Source organism: Vitis riparia, chromosome 18 (assembly GCF_004353265.1).
Source record: "Vitis riparia cultivar Riparia Gloire de Montpellier isolate 1030 chromosome 18, EGFV_Vit.rip_1.0, whole genome shotgun sequence".
Lineage (NCBI taxonomy): Eukaryota > Viridiplantae > Streptophyta > Magnoliopsida > Vitales > Vitaceae > Vitis > Vitis riparia.
Window position 1 is genome coordinate 7879959 of NC_048448.1, and position 10583 is coordinate 7890541.

Genomic DNA, 10583 nt, shown 5'->3' on the forward strand with positions numbered 1-10583 from the left:
GTGTAGGACCTGAGACTGTTTTAGGTTCAGGGTCTCTCTATTTATTTGTATTTTCTTTCCCTTACAATGTTTTCAATGGTACAACAGGTTGATTTTCTCTTATCAGTGTATGTAGTCACAATTGGTTGCACCATATTTAAAACTTTGTGTCTCGATGTATATGGATTTGATTATCTTTATGTTCTTGAACTAATACGCATCGTTTATGTTCTGCCACCCCAATAATGCAAAAGGCAATTCTTGGGCGCATAGCATCCATATGATCACATCAAGGACAAAGAAATTTCCTGTCTGCAACCTTTTTGCTTCTTCCACTGAATTATTCAATTGCAGCAAACCACGGATGAAATCAGGGCTGCCACTTGTCCACAGGTATCACAACTAATTGCTACCAGGGAAAATGAAATTTGACTTTGAGAAGGCCAGTCCATAGGTAACCAAGTTCTTGGAATTATTACAAGTACAACAACTTTAGTTTCCGGGGTGTTTTCAGATCCTTTTTCAGCTAATGATTGGAAACATCCTCCTTTTTTTTTTTCAAGGAAGTCCCGACTAATTGAACAAGGGGGCCCCTTGAATGTACTCCTGGTACTTTTTTCTTCCCTACTGGAATCATGCAGTATATTTGCAAACTAATATCCATGGATGTTAATGTGAAATTCAGGTGATAAAAAGGGTGGGTTGGGATGAGGTTGTGAGGGGTCTAGTGTTCAAGTTTACTAATGATATTCTGTAGATGTACAAGGAGAAACAAGGGGCATGTGAAATCAAATGAAAGTCTTCTTATAGAAGCCATTTAGAATTCCTATTCCCATAATAATACTCAAGGCACTATAAGAATTTTTCTATTCAAGCCAGGTTGGTCTCCAAAAATCTACAAACAGACATCCATTTATAACTTCATTTCTTTTCATACTAGATAAAAAGGACATGCCCTCGAATCAAAGGCACCAAAAGCTACCTGCTCCCTTCCCTTCTTCCTTATCCCTCTGTGCAGAGTATATTGCATAAAACAGAATAGTATTAAAAAAGATTAATATTGTTCACAGAACAGAGCCCCCCTCAATATGATGGGAGTGTGCAAATCATTTTTGATAGGAAATGGAAGTATGCAAATCCTTTTTGATAAGAAATGGGAGTGTACAAATCGTTTTTATAGGAAATGGAGTGGGGAAATCTAAGAAACTTGAAACTGAAGCACAGTAAGATAAAGAGATGGCTATTATGTAGAGAGTTTGTGGGCTCTCCTCATAATCTATGATTGCCAACATCCTGCCTTCCAGATAATTTCACCCCAAATGTATTTCAACCACCAAAAGGCAATTTGAGTTCTTATTAATACTTCCCCTGAGCCCAGAGATTATGCACCAGTTTGATAGTTTCAAGAAATTACATGGCTGACCTTTTTCAAGGAAAAGATCAAGAGCCATCTTAAGAGGTTGGAAAAGGCTTCTAAGTTGAACACCTATTCCCTATGCCTTTGAACAAGACATCGAAGAGGAGATCATTTTCCATATTATAATATATTCACAAATCATATATGGAAACCTCACTTTCATGGATTATCAGAGGTACACTTATCTTTAATGGAAATCTCATTTTCACAAGTCATCAGGTATCAAGCATCAATATAGAACATACACAATAAATTCTAAGTTATGCCAAAAGGTGTATTTTGCTGTATACCGCAAAATCAAAAGCCTTTTTCTTTCTTGCTTTCTTTCTTTTTCCTTTATTTTATTTTATTTTATTTTATTTTATTTTATTTTTTTTTATTTTGTGGGGCAGGGGAAGGAAAATTAAGAGTAAGTGTACAAATACACACCCAACAAAAACCGGGGCACAACTTGAGCATATAGGAGATACACAAAACCACATGCAGAAAGCAAATAATATGCCAGAGAATTTATAAGAATTATTTGTTATAGTTTCCAAACCATCTATGCTTACAAAATGGAGGATTATAGAATCACTAGAATAGACTTCCAGTTTCTATTTTGAGCACTTTGGAGATTTAAAACAAAAAGATAATTAAAGAAACAAAGCAAATTCTACATCATTCAGAATCCTGTAAAGACTGACAAACAGGGAGGTAATAGGTATCTAGTTTCCAATATTTGTGTTTGACACCCTCCCAAACTTCTTCTCCCAAACAATCCTTAACAGGCAAGGGAATTAACTGTGTTGAGTAGCCCAAATTCTCAAGTTCCAGAGAGACTAGATGACAATAAACAACATGAAAGAATGCATTACCTCCACAGAGGCCATTGAAGAATGAATATATCCCTCCAGGCTTCAACAATGTAGGAAGATGCTGGTGAAACTCTCTAAGATCTTCATAGTACTCTCCATAGGTGTCAAAAAAAATACCTGACCGGATTCGACCAACACATCAAAGAATTGAGAAGTAAAATCAATTTACTTTATAAGCAGAAAAGAACAATTTGCACTACATGTCTAATTAATTCATTCAAGTGCCCTGTGCTTTGCCCATGGAAATCTTGGGCATACTGAATTGATAGTAGGAAATGGAGTAAACAACCGGTATAGCATACATATGTATGCTATTGCAACAATTCATAATGTAGTAGTGGTTGAGACAGAAACGTAGGGACCAATTTTTTTTTGTTTTGGAATGCAATAGGATTTTCTTTTAATGAGGCACCGCTTTTCTTATGAACATGTATGTGGAGTTTTCTCTAACCATTCTCTAAATCTAGTTTTTCTTCAGTACCAAATGCCTACCTAATTCCTATCTACAGAGGAAATAGGTTTACCGACCAACAGTTATACATGCTGCCAACAAAAAGGACAGGCAACCAATGCATGGCATTAAGAAATAGTGCAAACCAAACAAATCAGCTGATGACTTGAGGTACTTAGTTGGTGAATAAGGAAGATTCAAACGTGATTACATTTTGTATAGATGATAATCAGCCTATACTCATCAAAGAAAAAGATGATCAGGCTACCAACTGTACTGCATGTTACAGGCATTTACAGAGGAACAATTCATGGGTGCTAAAATATGACTTAGTGTTAGCGAAGGAAAGACAGGCAGCAAACAATCAATGTACGGTATTATCATACAAAAAAGTGTCAAAAGCTTTGTAACATAGATATTAATAATATAATAAAATCATAAATTATAACTTTTTATAAATATTATAAAAATATAGATATCAACATTAATTGATTTATTTTGTTAAAAATAAATAATAATAATTCAAAATTCATAATTTTTAATATTATTTATATGATTTTATATATTTTATAAATATTATAAAATTTTGGATATTAATCTATCTATAGCTCTTGTACTTTAAGGGGGAACACTTGATTATCTTATTAGAGGGAAAACACTTTATCGCTTATCATTAGTCCCTTATTCTTAATTTTTCATTATATGCATACATTTATTACTCATTTTCATTCTCATTTTTACTCGACATTGAAATAGAAACAAATTATCTTTCCAACCTTACATTCATATATGCATCCAAACACAAGAATTGGAATTACTAAATTCATTCTTATTTGAGGAAGAATAGGAATGGAAACAAAATATTCATTCTCATTCCCCATTCTAACGTACCAAACATGCCCTAAGATGAGGCTAAAAGTGAACCCTCACAATGACATCCTAAGGTGTGAACTTTAAAGAAAAGGAAAATAAACAGAAAATAGAAAATAGACATAAAATATCTTTATATAATAATAATAAATAAAAGCACCATGAGACATATTGAATGTGGATTGGAGAACAGCTGAATATTGAGTTACCATCGTAGGATTCGAGTTGTGGAAGAACATCTTGCCACCGACCAAATATTATCTTCACATTGTCCTTCTCACCCCAACCAGTATGAAGCATACGATTGTAAACTTCAGGATGAGCCTCAATGATGGTGTGTGTAGCAGGCTTATACTGCTGAATAGCTGTATCCACAAGACCCATTCCAAATCCAATGTTCAATATGTGACCACCACCTGAGCAAACAGCTTTTGCATGAGCCTCCATCAATGGTTTCTCCCAAGCCATCATGATAGCCTTGCTATTGGAATCCATCAGTTTATCCTCACTAAAAGTAATCCTATCTCCCAAGTAATCCTCATCAGAATCACCATTTTTATTTGCTTTCCTTGTGATTGTTCCTAGGATCAATTCAGCTTGAATCCCTATTCAAGAAAAGAAATCCATTCATAAATTTAAGGAGATAGAAATCCCATTTTTTGTGAACTGTATGATATCCAGACATGCAACAGGCATGAGTTGTGCTTGTGACGATGCATTGACCATCTATTAATTCTATTTATCAGTGTATTGATATAGAGGAAACACATAAATAAACTAGCAGCAAAAATGTTACTTTTATGACAATTCTACAATCCAGAGAAGCTGAATAATGGAGGGGCACTGTACCAGAGCTTCCGTATCACATCATTTTATGAATGTTCTCAAATTGAACCTGAGAACAGAGTTAAAATCAGCTCACTACTGCCTAGGCTATTCAATGATTTCATTTTATTTTATTTTTGATAAGTAAACAAGATATGCATTAGAAAAAGGCTAAAAGCCACAAAGCATACAGGGAGTATACAAGGCAACTAAAGCCTCAAAAAGGAGCTACAAGACCAAAAAAAAGAAATACCTCCCCTTAAGTGGATGCTACCCACTCCAAAAAGCCAATAAGGCAGAGAGACTCCTCGCCTAAATACACTTTGGCCCAGCTCCATAAATTACAAACAAAAAAATTCTTTAATTTCTGGATACTCAACACCCCCCCCCCCCCCTAAAAGCTAGCCTATTCCTCTCCTTCCAAACCGTCCAAAAAATACACAACGGTATGATAGGCAGTGTTGTAGATAGTATTGCTATATTTTTTTTTTATAGGAAAAAGGAAGGCATGTATTAAAAGTGCATAAGAGAAGGCGTAGCAAGTACACAAGAAGCATACAATCAAAGCCCAATATAGGTGAAAAGGTAAGAAGCAAAAAAAACCTTCTCCTTACTTGACAATGTTGTTTTTTTTTTTTTTTTTTGATAAATAAAGAGATTGTATTAAAAAACCACCGAAGTAGTGGCTAAAAATACAAGAAAGAGAATAGAAAAAGAAAAAGAAAAACGCCCCTCGCTCCCTAGCAGAATGCCAAGGCCCGAAGAGCATCCCAACCCACACCCTTAACGGGAAGCCACCCAACCAACAAAATCAACTAAGGTCGAGGGACCATCTTTTATAGACCTCTTCATCTCCGACCAAAGAAAATAAACAAAAGAAGACTTAAGTCTTTGAATTGACAGCTCCTCTTCCTCAAAAGCAACTTTGTTCCTTGTCTTCCAAACCGTCCAAAAGAGGCACAAAGGACTTGCTTTCCAAACACACTTCCTTTTCTTACCCACAAAAGTCCCATTCCACCCCGAAAGCATCTCCTTAACCGTGGCTGGCAGCAGCCACTGCACCCCAAACATAGAGAAAAGCAGCACCCAAAGAGTTCTTGCCTTATCACAATGGAGAAGAATGTGATCAATTGATTCTTCATGCCTTTGACAAAGGTAACATCTGTTCGCTAGAGCCCAACCTCTCCTTTGAAGCTGATCCAAGGTGAGGGTCTTCCCCCACGTTGCTTCCCACCTAAAAAAACTCACTCTAGGCTGCATTGAAACTTTCCAAATAGCCGACAAAGGGAAGGAGATTGGATGACCTGATACTAATGATTTGTAGAGAGACTTAACTGAAAACTTCCCACAATTAGTCTCTCTCCAAATCACCCTATCATCCACCCCTTGCTGAATTTGCTTCCCATTTAAGGCCACAAAAAAACTGCACATCTCGTCCAACTCCCAATTATTAAACAGTCTAGAAAACAGCGGGCTCCAACTTCCCCCACCCTCATTGCACTTCCATACATCCTTAACCCAAGCATCCTTGGAACAACCAATACAAATAAAGAGGGAAAAGAAACACAAAGAGGTTTATCCCCACACCAAATGTCTTTCCAGAATTTTACCCTTTGCTCATTCCCCACAACAAAAAATAGCCTACTTTTCCACAACTTCTCATTCTTTCCTAAGAGTTTTCCACAACCCCACACCATCCCCCCCCCCTTTGCTTCTTTTGAACTCCATCCCCCTTGCTCCTCCCCAACTCCCACCTAACAAGATGAATCTTCCTCTCAAGAGCCCCACCTCCTCATAAGAAATCCCTCTGAATTCGCTCTAACCTCAATCTGACTTTTCTAGGCATAGAGAGCATGGACATAAAGTAAATGGGCATATTAGCAAGAGTACTCCAAATCAATGTAATCCTGCCTCCTTTGGATATGTATTGGCTTTTCCATCTAGCCAATTTTTTCCTCATTCTCTCCTCCACACCGTCCCAAACAGCTAGCGATCTATATTGCGCACCTAAAGGCAACCCCAAATAAGTGGTTGGAAGACTTCCAACCTTACAACCAATAGCTGCAGCCAAATCCTCTACGTCATCCACACAACCCACCAGAATAAGCTCACTTTTGTTAAGATTAATTCTCAAACCCGACATGGCTTCAAACCACATTAAAATCCAGCTTAAATGCAGCAATTGAACCTTGGAAGCTCCACAAAAAACCAAAGTGTCATCAGCAAACAAAAGGTGTGACACATTAACTTCCTCACCACCCCTGCTTCTCGCCTTACAAGCAGACACAAAGCCCCCAACTACTGCACTCCTTAGGAGACTACTAAAAGCTTCCATCACCAACACAAAAGGGTACGGAGAGAGAGGATCCCCTTGCCTTAAACCTCTAAAGCTTTGAAAAAAACCTGAGGGAGACCCATTCACCAAAACGGAGAAGCTAACAATGGAGATACACCACTTCATCCATCTAATCCATTTTTCCCCAAACCCCATCTTACTCATGACTGAAAACACAAAAGACCATTCCAAACGGTCATACGCTTTCTCAATGTCCAGCTTACACAACACTGCCTCTTCCTTGTTTTTTAAAACCGAATCTAAAACTTCATTAGCCACCAAAACAGCATATAGAATTTGCCTTCCTTGCACAAAAGCATTTTGACCCTTGGAGACCACCGTCCCCACCACCCTCTTTAACCTATTGGCTAGAACTTTAGCCAACCACTTATACAGTGTTGCTTTTCCTTTTTTTTTTGATAATCAATAGTGTTAAGGGTTTTGCTGATGAAGCATTAGCTGTTAACATATTCAGATGAAGACCAAAATCAAGTTTAGGCAGACCCCTAGGCCGGAGCCACACTTAAAGACATTGAATCTTCTGTCCTTTGTCTGTCATGCTATGGTTTAGCTAAGTTTTTTTGGCCCATGGAAAATCACAATGATTTTTTTTTCTCTTCCATTGAGGGTAAGAAATATTTATCAGCTGATTTTTTCTATTACTGTTACACAGTGAGCAGGTATGGTAAAACCTATGGCAGAAAAATTGTTACAACACAAAATCCATAGTATAAACAACTAAACAAGATCTACCACTAAGGTGGCCCAATCATGATATTATATGCATATCTATGCAAAGGACCTCTTGAAAAAACAAATAAAGTTCAAGTAATTATTATTTCTCATTTCCATTAACATGAACTCAATGAGTCTCGTATCAACAAAACATCAAATTGGGAATGGAAGAGCAGTGGTAAGGGAAAAACTCGCCGTCTCTAAATTTTCTTGATTTCAGAGACTGCAGCAAAAATTGAAAGCTGGCATCCAATGCCTGTTTAATCAATGCACAAAATGAAATATCCAGAAGGCAGAAAACTTAAGGCAACCCAATTCCAAGGATTTATCTACGCTTAATCAAAGGCATAAATATAAAAGAGCTATCAACTATATTCTGTGCTTACTTATCAAAAAAACTATAAGATGGCATTCAAAATATGTAGAAATCCATCACAACGGCATTCATTTCTTGGTATCTCGCGGGTCAGATCTTATAAACACTCTGGATAAAAGTCATTATTACCAATTTCAAGCATAAGTATGATGAATATTGTGTATTGGAAAATGTTGGAATGAAGACTCTTGAGAAGTATAGGAATATAAATTGCAAGATTTTAAGCTTAATGCGCTCATAGCGTACCGGCGTTGAGGAGGACTTCGAATGCTTCTTGGTGGCCGGAATCCATGGCGAAATCGCCGGCAGAGAGATTGGAAGGAGAGAGTGCGTTCCAGGGAGCACCAGCTTCGAGCAGAATCTTGACAGCATCAGCGTGGCCGAGCCTGGCCGCGTGCATGAGTGGGCTAAGGCCTTCACCATCGAAGAACGAAACGTCTGCTCCGGAGTCTATCAAAGCTCTCAGTTTGGCAGTGTCGCCCTTCCTCGCCGCCTCACAAACCATTTCCCCTTCTTCCATGTTTTCACGCGCGCCCTTCCTCTCGATACACTTCCCGTTAGGAAAAACCTAGCTCCAAAAATGTAATAACTAATAAGTAACAGCCCATTCGAATAATTATTCCTTCCCAAGAGTACCACCAAATATGAAAAATATACAAATACTCCTCCATCCAATTTTTCTCTGGACCATGTGGAAATATTCCGATATCATGCTACAAATGACGCATTGATATCTTATTTGAAGATTCATCATATTAGACCTTACTTTATGATTTTATTGAAATAAATTATATTAGAAATATAAATAGGACGGGGACGGGATGGTTTATTTATATCCATTCTCGCTTGTGAATTTATCCCGCATCCCTAACTTTGACAACAAAGCCATCGGGGTATAAATTCTTATTAGCGGATGTTAGCCCTATAGATGAGGTGGATAATATAATGGTTTTTTTTTTTTTTTACAAATTTATATTATATGAATTCAAGAGACAATTGGGTGTAAATGTGTAATATGTATAGTGGAAATCAATTGAGTATAGGATATAAAACATAAGGAGGAGAAATTGAAACTCTTGATTTTATAGTGATTTTGCGTAATTCGATTTATGTTTACCCTACTCAAGTTCCTAATCAAGTGAGAGTTTTACTAATCTAAGACTTTCAATACACACTTTTGAACTTTAAAATTGGATTTTTCTGCTCCAATGAGCACTATAAATTTTTCAAGAAATATTTCACTTTTGAACTACCTAAGTAATATCCTCCACTTGGCAAATATTAAATAATATTTTACATTTAGATTTTTTCTTCAAGTAATACCCACACTTAACTCAAATGATAGAAAAAATGATCTTACAAAATTGTAGTACAATTTTAAACTCAAATGATACAAAAAAAAAAAAAAAAAAAAAAAAACTAGCATTAAAGTGTATAGTATACTAAATGAATATGCAATTTTTTAAATAAAAAAATGCACTAAAAAACACTTCTCCAATGTTTAAATAACATTCATAAAAATTTAAAACTTTTGCACTATAAAACAAAAATGTTTGAAGCTTTTAAATAAGGTTTGGAATCCAAACTAACCATTAGATAAGTTTGGCGGTCAATCAATCAAGCAACTAGTTAGACTGATTCATTATCCATTGAGTATTTAATGGTTTGGAAAGTAGATATTGGAATACATGATAAAAGTGGAGTGTTGAAGTATTTTTATTGATCAGTCATGTCTTATAGGCCTAAGTCAGACATCCAATTGTTTTGATTTTAATTATTCAAAGGATGTTCTCCTCCTTAATGATAAAGAAAATGATTGATCAAACTCTGTTGAGTCTGACTGATAGTGATCATTTATCAAAGAATGACTTTAGTTGTCAAATAATTGAACAACTAGGAGCAATTTACTTATGATACTTAGTTGACATCCATAAAAGGTCGTAGATCCTACTCTGGAAATGAAAATACCCACATTAATAGCCGACCTAATTTCAACATTGAATAAATCAATGAATAAGAATATTTGTATATTTGTAATGAAAATTACATTCATAGGAATATAAGCCGAAACATCTCCCAATCGGATCTCAACTATTGGAGGTCAAAACTTCAATCAACGAATAAGAATATTTGTATATCTGTAATGGAAATTACATCAACAAATATAAGCCGAAACATCTCCTAATTGGGTATCAACTATTGGAGGTCGGAACTTCAACCAACCCTCGATTGGAACTCAACTAGACTATGCTTCAACTGACTACACTATGAAGTGCTTAAAAAGCATAATTTGAAACCTATAACCTCTAACAACTTATCTAACCCCTCTTAAAACCTTTAAAATAAATTTAGAAAAAAATTTGACAACAAGTTTTAATTGAAAAAATGAAATCATCAAATTATAAAGAGAATTTAAAAATAATAAGATGTATGATCCTAGTGTACTAATAACCTTACTGCATAATTTAGAAGAGATAATTTTGTCTCAGAGGAAATAATTCTGCCTTGAAGAACTTATTTTTCCACCTTTACTGTTTCCAGAGAACTATGGCTTATATGGACCCAAGCTGTACTTTAATAAAATGAAAAGTTGGTTTTCAATCTCATAATATTGTGATATTACCGGCCCAAACACAAGTTTCCCCAATTAATATGCCAGCAACTGGGTATTGGGTACTGCGCAAAACACTGGAAGCACTGTGAATAAAGAGAGTAACCATTTCAATGCAGCAAAGGTT

General features: G+C 36.0%; 1 protein-coding gene across 1 annotated transcript; it reads right to left on the bottom strand.

Moving 5' to 3' along the window:
• Nucleotides 1–1877: 1877 nt before the first annotated feature.
• Nucleotides 1878–8444, bottom strand: LOC117907434 (protein arginine N-methyltransferase 2). The gene is made up of 3 exons (XM_034820969.1): nucleotides 8092–8444; nucleotides 3784–4179; nucleotides 1878–2370 (listed from the first exon to the last, which is right to left on the bottom strand). The coding sequence occupies exons 1-3, from the start codon at nucleotides 8363–8365 to the stop codon at nucleotides 2057–2059; spliced, it is 984 nt and encodes a 327-aa protein (XP_034676860.1). The 5' UTR covers nucleotides 8366–8444; the 3' UTR covers nucleotides 1878–2056.
• Nucleotides 8445–10583: the final 2139 nt, after the last annotated feature.